At 38.1% G+C, this 22,968-nt stretch overlaps 1 protein-coding gene across 5 annotated transcripts in view; it reads left to right on the plus strand.

The window, feature by feature from the left end:
- Positions 1-22,968, plus strand: part of PPP2R2C (protein phosphatase 2 regulatory subunit Bgamma) — a gene marked incomplete at its 5' end in the record, with an annotated part of 136,954 nt that overhangs the window by 89,218 nt on the left and 24,768 nt on the right. For all 5 annotated transcript variants that reach the window (XM_083861632.1, XM_083861629.1, XM_083861630.1 and 2 more), the window contains one exon: positions 17,676-17,840. In XM_083861632.1, the coding sequence (XP_083717758.1) occupies positions 17,676-17,840 (165 nt within the window). The remainder of the gene's footprint in view (positions 1-17,675; positions 17,841-22,968) is intronic.

Here is a 22,968-nt window from a genome sequence, read left to right on the forward strand (position 1 = left end):
CAGGGAATTTTAACTGAAAAATAATGATGTTGGTTAAAGACATTTAAATAGGAAACAGATGCCAGCTGAATGGTAACTATCCACCTGACTAGAATACTCTGTACTGTTATATTCTGAAGACATTTCATGCTGAGATACTACACCTTGTTTTGCTGCAAGGTCAATTCTTACCCTGCCCCTGCCCCTGCCCCTGCTTCTCCATCATCCTGCTTCCCAGAACACTAGTGCCTGAGATGTGCACAGCTTGGGGAGAGGCTCAGCTGCTTTGGGTGAGTTGTGTCTGTGATTAATGCAGGCATTGATGTTTCAGGTGCTGGTGTTATCCTGAAAACTCCGTTGTGGAATCATTCCAGCCGTCTGAGGCTGCCCCTTGCACTACAACAGGGTACCTTGGAGGGGGAGCAAAAGAGAATGTAGCCAAGAAAAGTGATTCTTTGTGTTTTGCAGAACATAAATAGACTGGTAAGAAGAGAAATAGGTTATGGGGCCAAGTCAGAATGTTGTGTTCCTTTGGCGATTTCTTTTTGAGTGTATCAAAAAAAGTTTGAAGAGTATGTCTCTGTGGGTTTATATGAGGGACTATTAGATGTCAAAGTGAAGTTGTTCTGTTGGGGTAGATTTCCTCAGAAAAGGCACAAATGTGAACACCAAGGGGTGTTCTCCCTGTCTCTGGGGATTGTGTTTCTTCCTTTGTGGGCCAGGTTATCTTTGAAACTTAACCCATAAGTTTGCTAATGTCACAGGAAACAATGTTCTCTAAATCAAATGACACTTAATGTCCTTAAAGAATTACCTTTGCAGGGTCAAGTGACAAGTGCCCTTACCCTGGAGATTGTAGTGAATATCTCCTCAATTTGTTTCCAAACTCATACTGGTTTTCTGTCCTTCACCTGCATAGGTTAAGCAAGCTTAAAAGGGGCCCTCTTTAATTATGACTGCTTATTTAGGAACAATTTATATGTGGTACTTCAAAGTCCAGCTATGTCTGCTTTGATATCCAAGTAACAGTACTTCCATTCTTGAGTAAGACAAATTGAGATTATTTGGCAGCACACCTATCTGGAGTAACAATATGGCACTGACAGTGTCTTTCTCACAGCAGCTTCACTGTCCAGACTTCTCTGTCCTGGACACTTTTAAATGTGACTCTACGGTGTGTTCTCCTCTAGTCTGTCCCCTTCTAAGGCAGAGCAGTGGGTCAGACCAAGCACAGCAATCTCTGTATGCCTGTGTATGATTACCAGATCACACTCCAGAATGCTTATGCAAGGTAAGGATTTGTCTTTGGCAATTCCTTTTATTGAATTAAAGCTATTTCATAATCCATGGATTGCCAAGACAAATGTTCCTGAAAAGTTTCAAAAACCAAGTAAATGGTCGCTATTACAGTTCATGAGGACAACATGAATTTTTAGTGTCATTTGCCACACTTAAGAGCTTACTGACAGAAGTATCAACCATAAATGAATAGCTGTATGGACTCTGTTTCAAACATTAGCCCACTCCTGTGGTGGAGTATTTACTGATAAAATGTGTTTGAAAGTTTCTGATAGATTCATTGATTTAGCTCTTAAAACATGATAAAGTTTATAATGACACACTAATTTTCTGAGTATGTTCTAAGAATGATGATGAGAGGGAAATTAGGAGTGTGCTTTTGAGTTTTAGGATGGGAAGCTTTTCCTGTGTCTGAGACAGTGGCTTTGGGATACTTGGATTTCTGTCTTGGATTGGGATACAGATATTGCTGCTTCTTTTACACTTGAATGAAAATCTGTGAGGACTGTCATGAGAGAGTTCAGGCACTGATAGGAGAGGACACCAAGTAATGGGATAATCAATTCTAGAGGCAAAAGGCTCCTGCTAAGGTGGCCGAAGGTTGGCTTTTGTGGCTGGATACCTGTATGTCTTCAGGAGAATAGGCTGAGTTAAAAGACTGTACCCACTACTCTTTCAGACAATATAAGCTGTACCTGTCTGTACTCAGTTGTCAAAAACAGGTCATCAGACAAATTACTTTTACCTAATTCTTTGATAAAGAGAAATTTTGACATAGGTAATCCAAGAGAAGGTGAGATAGTTACAGAATATTGCTCATATTGGGGAATTAACTGGGAGGCCATGATAACTGAAAGAAGTGGATGAGTAAGTTCAACTTGCATCAGTCTCCTGACAGGTATCTTTCTGTCCATATAGAGCCCGGTACATCTCGTAAAATTGCAGGGATGTGTTCTTCCCTGGATAACAGCATCTGTCCCTGAAACTGCATTTCTGTCCCACAGAAAAACAACTTACATAAAAATCTCCTGGAAGTAGATGAGTTTCTGGTAAAATCAGTGGGTGTGCCAGTTATAATTAAGACTAGACATATTAAGGTGAAAAAATTCTGCCAAGCAAACAGTTTAAATTATAAATGAATGTTGCTGGGCTTGGTGCCTTCTGTAGCACATTTATGGGGATAGGCAGGAAGAGGCTGAGGCTGTTTTAAAAATGCTTGTTCCACATCTTTTTACTGAATGCAAAAGGGAAATGAAGCATCTTGCTGTTTTACATTCAAGGCTTGGTTCCTTGAAATTCATGTTTAAAACAATAAATAGGAAACATTTTGGTTTGAAGTGGATTTTGTTAATGAGGGATCTGGCAGGGATAAGTATTTGTCTTGCTATTTTCCCTTAGAGGCAGCACTGCTACATATAATGACCTACAATCTGTTTACCCAAGAGGCTGGTTGTGACAATGACACAAACAACAAATACAGTGGTAGAGTTTCTGGACATTCACTTCATGTCTGAACATCTTTACAAACTGCATGGGAAATGCTGGAGAAAGACTGAACCAGCAGCAGTGTGTTTGGGTATTTTACAAGTAAAGTACTTTGCCCTGTAGAATTTAATTTGAGAACATTTTGGTTACAACCATAGTTTTAGCAGTTTTACAAATCACTGATAATTTTCCTTTATTTGAAAATACAGAGCAATGGAGATCTTAAATTAATTCTCTTTCTGTAGTCTTTGGGAAAATATTTTAAATCAGCTTTGCAGAATTTGACCAGAATATTTACCTTAGGTAAAGTCTTAGGCAGACAAAATTCAGCTAATGCTTTTCTAGTTTGTTTTTGTATTAGTGTTAAGCACTAACTGTGGTGAAAAGCAGAAAAGTGAGTATGTGCTATGCCTATGTAAATTGTAATGAGGAGTATGCAGGCCTTCTGTACATTGATTCCCGCTTGCAATGAGATCTGTTCAGTATTGTTTGGGCAGGAGGAGGCAAGGGAGAGAGGTGGAGGTGAGAGAAAAGGAAGGGGGAAGGTTAGCCTGATATATAATTGCATATACTAGGATTTTCTTCAGTAAAATGTTTAGTGTGTTTGGTTGTGTTATGGAGAGCAAGAGTCAGTGACCTTAATATGGATGATATTCTGCACTGGAAGGGAAGTAAGGTAAAGGTTGCTGTATTTGTTAATGTTTGGTCTGAAATGGTTTAGCAGTGTTGCCCATAGTTTAAGCCTTTAGATAGTCATCTTGGGTGAAGTGAATGAGAAAAAAGGACTGCCAGGAGCATACTGATAAGGCTTACTTGCCATTAGCAGCAATCTTTGGACTATCTAGCTGCACTAACTGTTCTTTATGAGAATGTATTTGGATTGCTCACAGAACTGCGTAGCTCATAGCACTTGAACTCCCTTCATTTCCTGGTAGCACACTATTTCACTCTAGAGGCTGTCATGGCATTGCTATGGAAACAACATCGCTGTTTCCAGCATGTGCTCATCTTGAGACTCATCTTGACTAAAATACTCATTTCTCAGTCAGATCAATATAGTCCAGGGTTATCCTGTTTTAATAAAAAATTCCTTCTTCTGTGTCCCCAAAGGGTTAAGCTAATTAGCAAATCACCATAGGGCCCTCTTGTAGTCTAATGTATTCTGGTATTTGAGGCATATCTTGGACAGTCAGTTTGTTAGGCACCATATCTTGGGAAAATGAATTTACTTAAGAAGTAAACAACAGGAAAAAAATGGAAAAACCCAAAATAACATGGTACAGTGATAGAGACCAAGTTTGTGGCAGCCCACTGTGCATCTGAATATAGTGCATAAATAGAGCAAGTACAGAGTGCTCAGTATGCTCAGTGTTAGTATGTGAAAGCTAAACTGAAAGCAGATCTGCAGTATTGTCTTGTTATTTTTGGAGGAAGTTGAGTGAGATAAGTCTGTTTGTTGTATAAAAGTGCCTGAGCCAGGATAACTGTGCACAAGCTGTGTGCACAAGGATGCATTTTCTGTGCTCTCAAATTCATGTCTGTACTGTGTGAGAAACTGCTGCCACCCCCACCCACAGCACTGTTTTCCTACAGAACCACCTTCTGTGGGAGATGACAGACCTTATTTCTCTTTTGAGAGCTCTGTGTAAACCATGTTAGCACTTCCTATTCTGTCAAGAAGAGTGTGTCAATCTCTATCAGGTATTTAAAAGGTGAATGTTCTACTATGGAGTCATTTTCCAGCTGAGTTGCTACTAGCAACGTTTGAGTAGCTTTTCCTCAAATTTGTGTTCTTTTGTTCTTTACTTCCTAGTCTCTCCCTCTCTGGAAAAGGAGAATGAAGATGCCTGCAAAGCTAAAATCAGGTCTGTAAGTTAGAGGATTGCAGAGGTGCCATGTACACTGATCCCATGGTTTGGAGAGCTCTCTTATTCTAACTCTTGAGAAATGATTGCTTTGCCTTTCTCATTAAAACACTCCTATGTGAACAGCTGAGGGGGAAAAAAGCTGTTTTAATGAGCTGATTAGATTCCAGGTTGATGGGATTCCCCTGCTAGACACCACTTTTTCAGAACAGAATACTGTCTGTCTAGTAAAAGAGTCTTCTACAAAGAGTTTACAGTGGCAAACCCAAAGATTCTCATATCTGACTTGTAGTCCTTAAGCCTTGTAGACACTTGTCTTTCCCAAGAACTTTCCATTCATGTTACCCTTATCTGAAGCAATGGAAAGATTTTTCGTGAGAAAAATTACTATAGTAGAGGAAAATTCATTGTTTACCCATTTAGCAACAATTCAAGATCTATTTCAGGTTTTTTTTAAGTAATCTGATTCTTAAAACTCTGCAAAGTTGCACATTCCGTTGACTTTGCCTTTTAACTTTTGGGTTTGAGATCTTTTCAGCTTATTAAAAATAAATAATTTTGAAATTGCAATGAAACTACAGATACCAAATCACCTGGTAATTCGAGGATCATTTACACTGGTGCAGTTCAGTAATAACTTTTGCTAAGATGTAATTAGTAGAGTAGCAGCAGGTGCTGTAGTTCTTATATAGGTTTTATTCCTTATGCTTATTTTTTCTGTGTCAGCAAAGGTATGTATGTATGAGGGGTAACAGGCCATAAATCATGTACTGAGGCTTAGGATAGGAACAAACTCCAACATAAAGCTCCATAAAGTGCTGCTGATGGGACCACAACAAAGTGCTGTATAGATATGATGGTATTAAGGGTACTTAAAGGAATTCTTGAAATAATGAAAAATAGCCCCTTATTTCTGGAAAGATTCTTTTAATTAGGTAAGCAGAAAGTATAAGCAATTCAGATCATCTCCAGAACTGGACACAGCACCCTGGGTAGAGTCTCATCAGAGTGGAGTAGAAGGGCAGAATACCCTCCCTTGACCTGCTGCCCACCCTACTTTGGGTGCAGTCCAGGGCATGGTGGGTGTCTGGGCTGTGAGTGCACCCAGCCTTTCATCCACCAGCATCCCCAGGTCCTTCTGGGCAGGGCTGCTCTCCATCCCGTCATCCCCCAGCCTGTGTTGGTACCTGACCCAGATCAGCACCCTGGTGCAGCACCTTGTACTTGGTACTGTGAAACCTCTGAGATCCTCTTGAGCCCTCTCCTTGAGCTTGTCCAGGTCCCTCTAGATACGTCCTTGTGTGTTTTTAGCTGCACATTAGGAAAAATGCAGTTGGGATTCTTTTATTAAAATCACACAAGAAATGTTTTTAATGTCAGTCAAGGGTTTAAATTAGTCAATAGGTAATGGTAATAGGTAAATAGTACATGTGACTGTAAGTTGTCATCTTCTCTGAACTGCACAGAATCCCAATAGTAAACTGAGCCTTTCATGAACTCTCAATAGACTCATTTGTAAGAAAAATTCTGTGTGTCCCCAGTGCAAAGTGCCAAGAGAGAACTGCATTTCTAGGATTACTTAAATGACTTTAGTAGGCACTAACATATATAGAGCTTCTAAAAAAGGCACTGAGTTGTCTTGTGCTTCTATTGAGGTAAAACTACATCCAGTTCAGATACACTATTATTTCTGATGTGGCCATCATTATTTAGAATATCTTAATTGAGTACAGCTTTTAAGCTTTTCAGAGTAAGAGCAGTTGTGTGTTTATATGTGAACTGGTGCAAATTGCAGTCTTTATAACTAGCTGTGTAATTCAAATACTAGATAATAATTCCAGCAGTAAGGCTATGTGAGTGGGCACTATGAAGACCTTGCAGATTATTTGTGTTCAAGAAGTACTGAGAAGTCTCAGCATCTTTTAGGATATCTCTTAAGTATCTAGAAGTTCAGATATAGGGAGCTCTGAAAACCATGACTAAACCTGCAGAAGGAGTCTTCCAATACTTTGTTTGGTTTTGCTTGTTGCCGGAGGACGCCTTGTGATCCCTGTCAGAAACAATTGCTTTTAACTATTCTGATTACCTTAAACTGACTCCCATCTTAGGAATTTGACTGTCAGCCAGTCAGAGAGAATTGGATGACAGAGCATGACTGATAGCCAAAGGAGCAATATCAGAGCTAGTTAAGCAGCGTCTTACCATTGAATCCCTGAGTGAGATCCTTCTGGCCATGCAGTTGAAATGTGTATTGCAGCAAAAGCAAACAGTGCGTGGCTGGAGTGTATGATACCAGTGTCATCAGGGCATGGGATAGCATCATGAAATATTCCCTATCTAGTCTTCCTCCAATAGAAATAAATTTGAAGAGTTGAATCTGGCTATGAAAACCTAATTACAGCAGAGGTGTATTTGGCAATGACCAGTCTCTTCCTTTTTCTGCAGTTGCTTTTAATAAAGGTAATTTAAGGTGATTTGAGCATAGCTATAGCCTTGAGATAATTACTGCACTGTATATTTATTGTTTAATAGAAATATTAATTTGTTAATCAGAATACATAATTTTCTTACTTATCAGTCCTGTCCACACACAACTTGAAGTATGTGATTGTGTTATTCTTTTAATAGATTTCTTTATCCAGCCCTCTGTCTTCTCTAACACAGTTGTCCCCAGACAGACACCCATACCTATGATTTCATTTTTGCAGAAGTAAGGAAAAAACATAGCCTGAGGCTTTAGAATACTCTTGCTTTTTTAAAATGTACAGTGAATTGTGAAAAGGAAAAAGAAAATGGATCGAGGTTGTAGCAATTGATAAAGAATAGTGTGAAATTCTGAGCCTGTAAAAACCATTACCAGATTCCTTAATAGTGCATTAAAGGTCACAACTGGGATTTCACTGAATTCATGTGTTTGTAGAGTGATCTAGGCAATGCAACTCTAGGAGATACTTAAAATTTTGCAATAGGTGCAAAGATGTCTTTTCACAGATCTCTGTAGAGGCAATTGCTTTCTGATTTAATAGGGATGGTGGCAAACAAGTTACTATTTTGTATCAGGAATGCCCTTTAAAATGTCCTTATCTCAACCTTTCTCAAGTTTATTGGTCTGGAAGAGAGAAAGAGCGCTTAATAGAGCTGGAATGAATGTTAGCAGCAACCACCAGATTTCCTTTTCCACCAGAGTAATTTAAGGTGTTATCCAGAATCTGGGATCCTTAGCAGAGAGGAACTTGGGAACTGTGTCAAAGAATATTAAATTACAGATAAAGGGTCATGTCATGACTGATCCTCATCTAAGTAGCACTCATATTTTACAGTAATGTGGCTGCAGTCAATGAAGTTATTCCTGTGGAAATGGGTAACAGGATTCAGTCCAAGATTTATTGTCTTACTAATTTTATTTCTTCAGCTGATGAGTTTTAATCAGTGTGTTGTCATTGTGGAAGCTTTTAAATTGCATGCTTCTGTTTCCCTCTGGATTAATTTCTCATTGAAGCATTTTGAAAATGAGCCATTCTCTGTTGTCACAGGTGCAGTCAGTGTATCCAACTTGAAAAACGTGTATTATGAATTTATTGAAAGTTAGACAAAAAAACCCATTTACACAGTTTTAGGTACAATTATATGAAAAGATAATATATAAATAATTTAATCAGCTCTGCCAGAGGGGAGAATTCTCTTAAATGAGTCTAATTATTCTAATTCCCATGCGAGTTTGGACTTGAAATTAACCTTGCAAAGCACAATCTTTCTCAGAGTATTAACATAAAAAAAAGAAGAAAATATAACTTGCTTTGCTCATTAGCTAAAAAGTCTTTAGCTTGAAGAGTACTCATACAAAGACAGATGTCACAAAAATGCTCACGTGGTCATCTCAGGTATTGTGTCAAGCTTGAAGTCTGTACCTGTGTGTTCTGTGTGAGCTGTCAGAACCTGAGACCCTGGAAGCTTTTCTCACTATTAAAAGAGCTGGGGCACTCTCATTAATGCACAGATTACTTTATTTTGTGTTGTCACAGTACACATTGGTAAGCACTGCACGTGAAATTGCAGCAGTTTGCACATTTGCACAATACAAATGCTCTGTAAGTAAGGCCATATTAACTTCCACAAAGTTATAGCACCAGTTTTAAGAAAGTCTGTTTTGACTGTTGTCACTGCATGCTGATGGGCGTTTTTGAAAATTCTTTCAAGTGAATTAAGCAACTAGATATTATGTCCTGCCACAAGATTTTATTTAGGTATCTTATGTAATCTGTATAGGTGATTTGAATGTAACTTTTATTAGTGTTTTTAAAGCAGATATTTTTCAGAAGTATCTGGCTATTTTTGAAGATAGTTTTATTTCACTCATTCCATAATGAGCATGCAGGGAAGGGGGAAAGCTTTATGTTCTGAAAGACACTTCTAGCTAGCTAAAGTTTGCAAAAATGTATCATTTGTGACTCAAATTGAAAAATCAGTGACAATATGGAATTACTCCAGTCTAGTGCAGTACCAATACTACTGTATTTAGGTTTTCTGAAATGTATACAAAAGAATAAGTTGCATATTGTGAAATAAAAATACCCACCAAAATGCTCTAAAGAGTCTGTACCCTCCAGCTGGAATTTCTATGTCTGCTTTTAAGAGACAGATCTTGCTCATCTGCATGGGATTTTCTTAATCACCAAGAAGAAATTTTTTGATAGGAATTATGTGTTAACATGTAGGTTATTCATTTTAAAAAAAGAGAAAAAAAAAGAAGAAGAAGAAGAAGAAAAAGACATTTTATCTCTTATTTCCAAGTTATGTGGGAAAAAATACCTGGCTATTTTTAAGATGGAGTTTGGGGAATTTTATATGTTATAGTTCCCTGTACTATCAGGGATTCTATTTGGTAAACTAAGTAGATCCCTCTCAGTTTTCTGTTAAGCATCTAATGTATTTCAGGAAAGATTTGTCAACTATGAGATTATACTGCTTTTGTTTATGAATTTTCCTTGCCTTATTAATTTTGAATCACTCTTTTCTTGGAACCTTTGCCAGTATGTAGTACATGATGCCACTTAACCATACTACGTAGAACAGCACTGCCTAAGAGAAGCTCAGCTGGGGGACTTAATAGGGCTCCTCTATTAATAATTTATATGTACCTGAGGCTCTTCTGGTACTTATGTTCCAAGTGTAACATTAAGCATGCCACAGTAGTTTCAGACAAATCATAATCAATTCATATGCAAATATATGAACTAAATATGACTTCGCAATCTTTCAGTGACTGAGTGACTCCAGGTGTACATTTACAAATTCAGGTCTTCCTCTGTTGATTCATCCACTTAACTTTTCTTTCAGCTGTGTATATGCAGATAATGATGCTTTTGCTCTTGAAAATTTGAATTTGCATATGGTTGTTGCTAGAGCAGGCATGTGACTGTGTCTACAGCTGAAAATCCAGGCATTCCATTCAAAAAAACAAGCCAGCAATTCTGTTCCTAAATAATTAAAGTTTTCCAGTATCTACTTCTAAATTCATTATACTCTAAGTAAGGTTGCAATGTGTATGAGCAGGCCTACCTGTAATAAAGTTTGGATGTGACCTGCAATATTTAAAATGGTCTCCTTTCTAGCAGTGCTACTCTACAATTCTCTGCTTTCAACACTGAGTCAAATGTTTCAGCTACTCTATAGGAAGTTGTTTTTTTTTATATAGTAGAGTTGTTTTTCTGCAACTTGCATATAGCAAAGTCTGATGTTTACTGTTATGACAGTGAAAGCAATTTCCTAAAATTTTACTAAGTACATATAAAAGATGTTGATTCTTTTTTCAAGTAGTATTTGTGTAATGGAGGTTCAGGGCTTTCTTGCTGGTGTTTCTTTTTATCCTACTCAGATAATAGGAATGCAAAGTAATTCTGTTGTTGCAAAAATCAGAATGAGATCTCTCAAATTTGGAATGAGTTTTTAGATCAGTATGCATTCTGGGAGAAAGTTGCAAAAGACAAATGTAATTATGAAAATAATAATAACAACAACCTCTCAAAACCAATTAATCAAGAAGAGAACTGAGTGAATACTCCCATGACAGCTGCAGGTAGGAAGGAGAGAGACCACTAGATCAGAATCCAGTCTTTCTGGCTCTTAAATTAACCTTTGCCAAGCCTTTGCCACTTCCTGCCTCAGTTTCATTTTCTGTAAAGCATTAGCACTGATACTGACTCTACTTTGCTTTAAACCTAACAAATGGAAAATGTTTCTAATACTGCTTTGAATTTCTTGCCATGTATCTCCAGTTCCAAATGAAACTTGAGACAGAAATTCCAGAAGTTTCAGCTTTGGCTGAGAAGTTTGATATTTAGGTTACATTCTTGGACAACTCTTGTCTCATCATCTTCTGGTTTCTATCACTGCCAGATAAATTAGTAACACCTTGGTTCCAAAACACATAGGAAGGGTCTGAGTGTTCACCTTTGTGCTCCTCATGTGTTCTAAGTGTTATGGTGTTAGAAGGCAGAAATAGAGAGCAAAATCAGGCATGACTCTTGACTGGAGTGTTACATACTAGACCGTGAGGAGATGAGGGCCAGCTTGTACTGACACTGGTATGCTGAGGGTACATGTGAGGCCATGGCCCAAGGAACATCATTCCAGTGTGCAGAGCCCTTATTACCCACACTGTATAAAAGTGCACATCCAATAATACAGGAGGATGTACTGAATATATCATCCTGTCTCTCTCTGGATGGGTAGATCTCAACCTCTTGTTTAGCTAACACGGCCAAATTCTCTTTTGTGGCTAGTTCTAGCTGAATAGGTGGAAAGTTGATTGCTACTGCAACCTTTTAGCTATGACCATGACTTTCCTTCTTCCACTAACAGCTCTTTGTCTTCTAGCTTAGCCTGTAATCCTTGACTTAAGAAACCTCAGAAGTCCACAGAACTGTGTTAACATTACTTAATCTCTCCTTTGTATGCTCTTTGTATGTGTTCTTTATATCGTGAGCAATCCCTTTGTGTTTGCACAGCACCTAACGTAATTGGCTATGGTTTGGCCTTCCACATAGAGCTAACAGGCGCCATAGTGGTTTTTGCTCTTTCTGTATCTCATAATCCTGATATGAGGAAAACTAGAGAAGCCTTTGTACTATTGTAACGGCACTGCCAGAACGCCTTTGACAAAGACATTTTATTTCCAGTCAAAACCAAGTCATTTAGATTGGTATTTTCAGCAAATCACCACCAATGTTAGACTGTCGCCTAAGTTCCCAACTCCAGTATGATGTCTGAAGGAGCTCTATTACAAATACCATGATACCATGAAGTTAAATATTGAATTGGACTGACATTGTACAACTTAGTATGGATCAATACCTTGCATTAACAGGTATTAGGTTCAGGGCAGCTGGGATGAGCAGACACTTATGTAGTTCCTGCTTTTGTGGTCCAGAAGAGTCAAATGATACAGAAAATGTAATTGCAACTCTCTGGGCTTCTAATAAAACCCATATAGTACATGCTTTTAGTGGAGTACTGGGCAAATGCCATGCAATGGAAAATATTGACAGTGTGGCTATTAGGAGTACTTGGAATTTAAATACTCTCTGTGCCTAAGGTAAAACACTGGAATTTGAAGAAAAGGTCACATCTATTAACCTATTGACAGTTCATTTCAGGACCCCTTGACTCTTGGACAACAGGCCTGAAATACACAGCTTGAGAAGCTGGATCCTATCCAATGCTGTCCATACTGTCAAGTTATGCCTATTATAGAATTGTTATTCAACAGTGAAAACATAGAGTGTATCTATAAGGAATGGGAGGAAAGGAGTTGATGGTTATTGAGAAGTTAGGACTTGCTTCTTTCATTGATAATAAGGTTGATGTAATCATATCATGATGTTGTGTAGCACACTGAGGCCTTGTGTACCCAGCCTGGAAGAAAACTGGAGCCATTTGGACTTCATTTTCTTAACTGTCACATGGTGTAGGAATGATATAACCATCATGTAGGAAGTGTAAAACTGGTAGAGCTTGGTTTGTAGGCATCACGGTTCCCTCCTTGTAATGAAAATAGTGCACTAAATGACTAACAGGGAAAACCACTCAGAGAAATGCGTATATTAAAACTGTAGAGCCTCAGCAGGACCACAGTAATCAATTACTCTAAACTGAAGCCCTGGCAGCTTCCATGAATTGCTATTGATTTCAGCTACTAGTCAGTGAATCTTTCTAGGGCTAGGCTGAAATGTAGGTGTGAGATGCAGACAAAATTAGTAACCTGAACAAACCTCTGTGGAAAACACAGGGAACAGCCAGGTTTGGTAAGATATGCTATGCTGAAGGTTATTTTTTGAAAGTGCTTAAATTTGCAAAAACCTAAGTCCCACGCAGGGATAAAAATGAAGTGTCATATCAGCATATATTGAAATAAGAAAGATGAGAGTTTAATTTTTCTTGTGAAGTTAGTATGGAAAATTTTGTCTGGCTTTCTAAAGAAAGCCTTTCCTCCTCCATTGCAGTTTAATAAAGGGGGGAGGGGGCAAATAATTCCTTTTCTCGAGCCTTCTTCTGACCATAAATACTATTTCTTTCTTGCAGTGAACCCACAAGTCATTTAAAAATTATTCCAAAATAATGATAGAAGATTCAATCCTTTATATGCCATAGCTTGTGAGATACAAATTTGTTCTCTACAAAATTCAGTTTCTTGTAGAATTCCTTGATGGTTTCAGGAAGACGAAGCAGCTATTTCTTTATGCATACTGTTCACTTCAAAGGGAATTTAATCTGTTTTGAGGAGGCTGCTATGTTTCCATTATCATACAAGAAAACTTATTCTGAGACCTTTTTTGCTCAGCAGGAACCCTGTGTATTTTCCACATTCTCATTATACATGTTTTGGCATGAGCATAAAGCAGGCATGCTCATTTATATTCTAGCTGATCAAGAGGAGAAGTCTGATTAATATGAATTTTGGATCAAGGTGAGGGTCAACTTTGTAACCTGCAATAAAAGGAACTTTTGGAGTGACTTCTCCCAGAGGGGAATATTTCTGTTAGATCAGGGGCCCAGAGGCAATGGAACAAATTTTCTTCCTCCTGTTATCCTCCTTTTGCTATCAGCTGCACAACAGCAGCACACAATACTGGATTAGAACTAAGCATACCATGTAACTGAATTGTGTACTCAGATCACATTCCTCACACTGCATATCATTGCAGGTTGTTAATCATGCCTTTCCTTATGCTCTTTCCTCTCTTAGAATTTTTCTTCTCTCCCCCTCCCCCCTTCCTCAGATCTTTCCCTGAAGCCTCCTCACAGCCAGGCCCTGCCCTGCTCACTCTCTTTTGTTATTCTTCTGTTCTTGAATAATTTGGGAAAGGCAACGTAGATGTTCAGCCAAAGTTAAGGTTACATTGCCTTGGAGTAGCTTTGTTGCCTTTTCCAAAATTGCCTTTCCTGGTCTTGTAGCTCAACTGTGAGAACATCATCATTCACTGTTGTAGCTGCCAAGTGTACTCGACCTTTTGTTTCCATTTTGCTGTGGAGAGCACCTATAAAGTCTGCTGGCCTCTTCACAGCTTTATCCTGTTTCATGGAGCCAAGCAGTGGAGAACAGGTCTGGTATGTAAGACAGCAAATAGTTAAGGGGGAAGGACCTTCTGTTCCTTGTTTTAATGTTAATGTATTAAAAGACTGCCAATGTATTCTAGCCCATCACTGGCAAGGTGCAAGTTCAACCTTCCCTTGGTACAACTATCTACCAGGGATCAAAAGGCCTTGTTGTTGTCAAGTGTGTGTGGGAGTCAAAGAAATATGAACATCTTTTTCATTTTCTTAGGGGAAATTTCTACCCTGTTAAGGCACAGAAACACTGACTTTTTTAGGACAACAGAATTATATCCTGGTACACTGCCAATGGTGAACAGAACTCTGTTCTTTCTGTCTTAGATGTCTTTGATCCTAAGTGTTTTTTCCATACTCTGAAAATGAAGCAGATCACATGTGGTACAACAAGAGTGAAATGTGACTGATATTTCAGAGGTGAGTGCAGTGAGGGAGAAGGACAGTGCCGTCCACAAGATCTTATTGCAGGGGAAGGCAGCAGTGTAGGAGACAACTACAGATTTGTGCTATTACTATAGTTTTCTCTTTAGCAGTGAAATTTTCATTTAATCAGTTTCTGCCAGATTCCCTCTGTTTCATGCTTTTCGAGTTCACCAAAGGCCCTTTTTCTGAAGCACACTGTCTGGTCCAGTTTTTAAAATTCTAATATTTTTTCCTGCCATGCAATGCTGTGCTTAAAAGGAAGAAAAGACACAAAGGGAATATAGAAAAATAGAAATGAGAAATGCCTCTTGGGAGATGCTTGCCCTTACCATGTCATGCTAGTTTAAATACAGTTCCCACACATCACATGTCGAGCTGTACTTGATTGTTTTCAAATAGATGGCAAAAATCATGGGAGGAGGAAAATGTTCTTTTGTGTGACATATTCTTTTGATATATTGGATTCTGTAGCTGTCAAAACAAAGGCTGTTTTTCCATCTATTATTACAAATGCATTTGGGGTAAATTTCATCTGCAACTCTCTAGTCCCTTGGTTATTTACTTCAATACAGTGTTACTGTTTTAATTTTTCTAAATCTAGTGAAATGATGAATTTTCATTTCTGTTATGATCCTCAATAGGCAAATGAGTTCTTTCTCAGTGGAGATTTAGATCACATCTGGAAATGCAAGATGTTTCAAGTATTTTCTGCTTTTCTGGCAGGAGGATGGAATATTTAATTTCATTATTCGGCATAGGTTTATTCATTTTACACAATGAAAGGAAATTCATCAATAGTGTCTTCAGCATCCAGAAAAATGATACTTACCATGACTGTTTCATATACTCCATTTATATTTTATATCTTTTCTCATCACTCAGCAATTATTCATCCCTCTGCTGAGAGGTGAAATTCTTCTATTGAGTAATCATAATTTCTCTGTACTCCACAAAGTAATTCAGTCCCTGAAAGCAATTGCTTTTACTTAAAGGTGTTTCTTGAGACAAATTCACCAAATACACATAACTGAATAAAGGTTATTTTTTTTTCTGTTGATTTTCGTGATTATTTAGTGATCCTTTATAAAAGAGGTAAATCAATGTTCTACATCTTAGCATTCATTGCACTTTTATTAATCATGATGAATTCTTGGAGATGGATGCAAATGTGATATTACAAGTGAGTAGGAATGCAGTTAAAATGCAACATTAATTCATTCCCAGTTGTTATTAAATGTCACAAGATATTAATAGTTTTGCTGATATTTTCCTTTCTAAACCACATGGGGAAAAAAAGAAAAAAAAACCAAAACCACAACAGTGTGATGTATGCACAGTCATCAAGATAATTATCTCTGAATCTTTTGTACTATTTCACTGTAGTGTTCCAGACCTGTATTTTTGGTGAAGATCAAAGTATGGAGTGTAAAGGTGATGATAGACTGTATCCCATTCCCACAGAAATCAATCAAAGGTCTTTGATTGGTCTTCCATTTGGGAAGTGGTCACAGTGGGAACAGAAACAGGCTTAGTACCATGATATATGATTTCTCTCACCATCAATAAAACAGATTTCCTCATTTATCTTATCCACTGAGATGTTTAAATTTTGAACATCAGCTGATTCAAATTTTATGTTCAGGGAATCCAGGCACTGAAATGATTTGTGTTTAGGGCACTGCACTGGGACTCAATAGATCTGGGTTTGTTCTGACATGCATTTCCCATATGATCTTATGCAAATCCTTTATTCCATCTTGCACAAACTCATCAGTAAAATAGGGTAATGTTACTCTTCTTGTTTGAAGGATTTGTTAACATTTGGATGGCTTATCTGTAGCAGATTGCTGAGGGCCATGTGAAAATGCCCTATTTAATTTAAAATCTTATTTAAATGTAGTGCTTTACATATATATTCTTCTTTCATTTTATGCTTGTGTATCTATTGCTTTCTTCCAGCCCCCTCATGAGACTCCTACTTTCATTCTTTTTTCTGTAAGCAATCTTTCACAGACAGGCCTTCTCTTCCAAACAGGGTCAGTGTGGGTCCTGGGTTTTAAGGCAGGTATTGTGTACAAGTGGAGATATAAGTGTTGGAGAGGCACCATGTGAGTTTCACTTCATGTGGGTAACCTTTGGTTATCCAGCTGACAAGTTTGTGCTTGGGAAACTAGATATTTGATATATTTTTATTCCAGATGATGTTCACTTAAATGATTCAGGTGTATGATTCTCAGTCATAGAAATTCATACTGATTTCAGTAGTGGGCATCATTTACATAAAAACCTAAGAATGCCATTTCTCTTACTTCTTTTAAAATAGCAAACCTAATATTGTGTATTGTGTGTAATTTTTAAAAGGAAAACGTATTAGTATATATTCACCCAAAATTATTTGCATAAATACTTCTTCATGTATTTGCCACTTGTGCCTTTGCAAAAAAAGTACCTCTTTTTTTTTTTTTTTTTTTTTTTTTTTTTTTTTTTTTTTTTTTTTTTTTTCTTTTTTCTTTTTTTCTTTTTTTGTCTTTTACATTATGCTACATGTATTTTTTAGCTTAAGTTGCATAATCATAAGAGCCGCTGATCCTTAGTGGAATGAGCAGATCTGAGCTGTGCTTTGTTCCCTCTCAGTCAGCATTATCTGGGATAGAGCAGTGGTTTCATTAGCAAGTGCAGGAGATATAGCTACCTGCTCTCTGTTAGTTTCAATGAAGAATTGAAGTGAGAATTCTATGTCCCTGCAACACTGTTGCTTTGATGTCTTTGCAGAGCATGAATAAATGGTGACCTGCTAATGGCATCTGCAGTAAAACCATGCAGACTCTGAGTTTTACATTGCACTTTGGGTTTGGTGTAAGTGGGCCAGGTATGAAAATTTAAAACTGCTACTGCCAAACAAATGAGGATATCTTTAAAAGCATTACATGTGTGTACATTTGCATTCTTCCTTCAAGTAAGAGTCGTGGTTAACCTGCAGACAACTGCATTTTCCTTGATGAAACTTTCATTCAGACATTGTAGATATAAAGCCAGCCAATATGGAGGACCTGACAGAAGTGATTACAGCCTCTGAGTTCCATCCCCACCACTGCAACCTCTTTGTCTACAGCAGCAGCAAAGGATCCCTGAGACTCTGTGACATGAGGGCATCGGCTCTCTGTGACAAACATTCCAAGCGTAAGTCCTTGCTCCATGGAGCCCCAGATGTCATTGAAGTCTTACTATTCACAGACAGCACGTAGATGGGTGCATACCCCAGTGTATTAGTTTCTCACTTGCAGGCACATTTGAAAAAAACAGCAAAAGGAAGAATTTTTTTTTCACCTGTGCAAGTATTAGCTATGAACTTGGTAACATGTCTGTGACTGGTTGGCCATACAGTTCTTATTGCAGGGATCAGAGGAGAACCCAGAAGTCTAGTGAAAGAGAGGGTTCCTAACAAATTAAAGAGGATGAGGGAGTATTTAAGTAGATGAGCATACTGGTTTGAATACACAAGTACTGTTCTGAATGCTGCAGCAAGTAAATTTTGATTGTCAGATGGCCTTCAAATTTTGAATCTCTTTTCTGGATTAGGAAATCTCAATATCCTTCCTAAAGATGTAGTCCAGCATTTCCTATATGTACTTTTTCAATATTATCTCTGAACAGACTCAGAGGAAATGCAATAAGTAATCGAGTGAGGAGGGAGAAGGAGAAGAAACTAAAATTGCATTGGTATGGAAGTTGTCATCAGTCCTACATGATTTTATGTATTCTGTGAAATTTTGAGATGACCCACCAAATCATGATAGTTCACATCTGAAATGTATATAAGAAGAAGGAAGTAAAATCTTAAAATACGTGATTATCTTTGTTCTCAGAGTAAAATTTGAAGAAAAACACGTTTGCATTGTCTTACTATCAGCTCTTTATGGTCTAGAGAAGACAGACTGTGGTTCTTCCCACCAGTAATTTGGCAAGCCTGGGCACTTTGCCTTGTGCAAACCACCTGCTTGTTCCTAATCTCCTGAGACTGACAACGCCCAGACAAAGGCATCGTGTGGGTGCTTGCTGAGAAGCTGAGACCATCATGAATGAACCGTGGTGGCTCTGCTTTAGTCACCTTCAGGACAAGGGCTCTTCCAGGACACCTCCATCTCACAGAACTGGGCCATCAGTTTCTTTTGCAATGCTGAACCTTTGGAAGAAAATTCGGGAAAAATTCTTTCAGTACCAGAGCACATAAGAGGTTTTATGCTATTCAGTGCCTACTTGAACCTGTTTGAGATAGGCAGATCTTATTAGTAGGGGCAAGAGGGGAGGAAAAAGGGTGTGAAGATTTAAATGAGACATAAGTTTTGCACAGATTTCATACATACGGTATTTTAAAACTGAAGGGAATTTAGTCAAAAGCCTATGACTAGGCCTTTTGACTGCAAGGAGAAGTGCACATGCTCAGAACCTCTTAGAATGTGGTGTCCAATTATAAAAAATAAACTTCAAGGGCAACTTCCCAAGAAGAGAAGTGTTTTACCTTTGTTAGCTGTATCTCCTTGTACCTGCAGGCAGAATTCAATGCCATGAAGGGAAATGTGTTACACAGTCTGACACAATGCTGTGAGTTATCCTGTCCCACTTAATTGTTTTGTTCTGTAATACTTCCATTTTTTCCTGCTAATAAGGCCTCCATGCCCCTGTAACTCAATGCCAAATGCCAATCAGAACTTATTAAAGCCACAATACAGCAACTCTGGATGAAAGAAGGCATTTTATGCCAGAAGAGAGCGCAAGGTCTAATGGTCATTGATTAAACCCCATTTTCCAGATCTATGAGTTAGAAAATAGTCATTTAATGTAGCATTGCTGCACTGAAGTCAAGTCAAGCTCATTGAGAATCTGAGTGTGTACAGTACAAAAGTGATACAGCAATGATAGAATTTCCAAAGTATTGAAAGTAATAGGCCCATGTACTGCTGATTGGAGTGGTTTCAGTATAACTCTCAAAGACATAAATTATATGCAGCCCATAGCAGCCTAAAAGGATATATCAAAACCAGTCTGCAAAATCAAGTTATTTGCATTATTGTCTCTCTGGTACCTTGACTGAGCATCTGATTCCTCTTTACAGTTGCTAAATTTACAGCTGGTGCACATGCATGAGCAGTACCGTGCTCTCCGAGCTTGCCTTGTCTTTCAGTCTTTTTCCATAACTGACTTCACTTTTCAAGCAAAACACCACAACTGGAGTCGTTGTGAACCCTCATCTTGTGCCATGCATCCCTGCTTTCTCAGCAGAGTCTAGTACCTGCTGTATTCCAGATGCTGCACCAAGATTGTAATGGGTGTACATATTTCTAGTGATGAAAGATACAATGTAACACTTAACAAAAATACCTGGATAATGAGCATATGTTGTGAACTTTTGCATTTACTCCTTTTCCCCTTATTTATTCAACTCTCAGTAGCTCTCATAAAGTCCAGTGCAGCTCTTGGGGGAAGAGCCCTTCCATTTGTACAGGTTTAGAGAGTGCTATGAATAATTACTGTGCCATACTGTAAAAATAAATTACATATTAATATCTGTAGTGTAAGTCAACCAACACAAGATGCTAATAAATTATAATGTCTTGAAGATTTCTGGTTTTCTAAGCTTAGTGGCAGAATCTCTCTTTTCAGCATTAGTGACAGCAGCATTACAAGGTTTCCTTTATAAATCCTCATGGCTTTGACATGGACAAGATGAGACTATTCCATATGTACTCATCCTTGATGCCTATGCTGAGATTTAATAGCAAGCTGCCAATTTGTGTGATGAGTTGTAATGGGGCTATCTGTCCCTTAGAAAAATTATCTCAGACCACCAAATCTATTTATAAGGCATTGAAAGAATATCAAGTCAGTAGCTGAATTTTAAATGGTCATTGAGATACTGATAAGCTGTGATAAAATGTGTTGTGTCTCTAATAAACTACCTGGAACTGCTTCTTATAACAGCCTTATAACAGATTGTGCAGTGCTGAGTGAGGATCACAAGAAAAATCTTATATAGCCTTTGCAAATATGTATCAGGGAGACACCACTCTGTAACCATAGAGCAGGTTCATAATGCTGTTCCATGTTATTATCTGACTTGGCAAGTAGTGGGAGAGGAGGCCATTAAAAATGTTCTGGAGAGGAGGTGCCAAAGAGATGAATGTCCCTGCTTGTTTAGAATATTGGAGGAGTGGGACTGAGGAAGGTGTTCTTGCAGTCCACGGTGTTATAGGGAAAGATTAAAAACATTTATGGAAGTCAGACTCAAGCAGCAACAAATAGGGAATTATTTTAAATAATATGGAGCCCACCTAAACAGTGTACTTGTCAAAGCACCCAAAGATTGCCTTTGAGATGTCATCAGGCAACATGCATGGCAGTGCAGGGTAGAAAAAAGGCAGTATATGAAAATCTTTGTCAGCAGCAAAAGTATCATTGTTAGAGCAGTCAGCTGGGAACATTGAAGAAATAAAAGACTAACCCCCACCTCAAATTCCATATTTTTTTATGCAAGAGTGATAAGAAAGACAAGCATAGGGATACCATTGCAGTAAGATCATCCTGACTAAAAATATACTTACAGCAGCATTTGTTCAATTAACAAGTAGTTGCTAATTTGGATTTTATTTTTTATTGCTAATATTATGCTCAGAGATCCTTGTAAATGTGCATGGAGTTAATATCATTCTTCCAAACAGCTTGTAAGCTAGATGGGTACATATGGCTGTTTCAACAAATCATACAATAAAGCAGTCAGCTGAAGAAAACTGAGCTTGAGCATGTGAAGTCAGAAAAAAAGAGCTTTTTCAGTAGTTCACCGGAATTATTAAAATCATTATTAAATGGTAAATATAAACTGTATAGTTATGAAATATGGAAATTTAAGCCACTCAAGAGTATAACTCCTACCGATATTTCATGTAATAGCCTTAACATCTTAAAGTCATTGCATACTTCAGAAGCTGTAGTAATTTATTTAAATTCTGTATGTTGCTTTAAGGGTTTTTTAGTATTCATTTCTTAATACGTATTTGTAGATTAAAACCCTATTTCTAATTATCCATTACCCATGTGCAAAGTTTACAGCAAAATACTTCAAGGAAAGAGGAGCTGCAGTTTCAAGTTTATTGCTCAGTGATTGTGCCATGGTGATCTTAAAAGCACAAATTTTGGGGTTGTAAAGCATTATCTTCTGTCACCGTGAGTTGGTGCTTTCTGTCCTCCAGACAGACTTCTCATGTCCTCTGGGTCTGTAGCAGGAGCTGTTTAGAGCCCTCCTCCCTTAACCAAGGAAGCATTTGTAGGTCATAGGCAATCCCAGCAGCCCTCCCTGGACTCTCCCTGATAGGAGCAAAGCATCTCAGCTGGTGCATCCCAACCCCATGGGTTGGACAATCAGGATCTTAAAAGTATAAACTGGTTTTTGGAGCTGTGCAGAGTGAATTCCAGATTTGGTTTGTGACTCAGAGATCCCACCCAAAGATGAGGGGGGTGTTTTTTCTGTTGAGAATCCTGTTCCACATTTTTATTTGAAATCCAGGCCTGAAAGAAATGCCAGCCTTTCCCCAAGGATAAATGCCACTGTCCAGTCAGTCAGGCATGTAACTCAGTTTGGTTATCTGCTGGGCTTTTTTGAGATTACCTTTGATTTTAAAGAATTCAGAATCATGGAAGCAGCCAAGACACAAATCAAGGATGATCTACTTAAACATGTTGAATTTTAAAAATTAAATTAATTGCCTTTATCAGTTGTTTAAAGCATGCTGGATTTTCAGAGACAAGACACCATTCAGACCTCTGACTGAATATGGATTGTCTTTCGTTTGCAACAGAGAACAACCAGATGCACAAAAAAACCTGTGACAGACTATCCCTGCTGGATTTGCTAATTAATATTGACCTTTCCAAATGAATGATGCTTATTGTCTGACTGAAAAAGAGACAACTTGTTTTTCTTCTGCATTAGCTTTACATCTAAAATACGCTTTTTATTTCTGCATCTGGTCTCATGTCAGGGTATCATCTGTGAGAGAGAGACAGTCATCACTCTCCCTTTAGGCACAGAGAGGGCCCTGTCAAAGTGATGTCCACTTCAGGCAAAATCTGCAAGGTTTCATGTGACAGGAGTGAAACTTATTTGAGCTTCTGAAATGACTCGACCCTGTGCTTGATGAAGGCTTGTTCTCCTCATCCTAATTCTGGATTTATTTTTAAGCATACACTACAAAGGCAAATATGCATCATAGATTTTATATCCCCAATGAAGAAATGTGCCTGTATCCTGACAGTT

This window comes from Zosterops lateralis (assembly GCF_965231275.1).
Source record: "Zosterops lateralis genome assembly, chromosome: 5".
Classification (NCBI taxonomy): Eukaryota; Metazoa; Chordata; class Aves; order Passeriformes; family Zosteropidae; genus Zosterops; species Zosterops lateralis.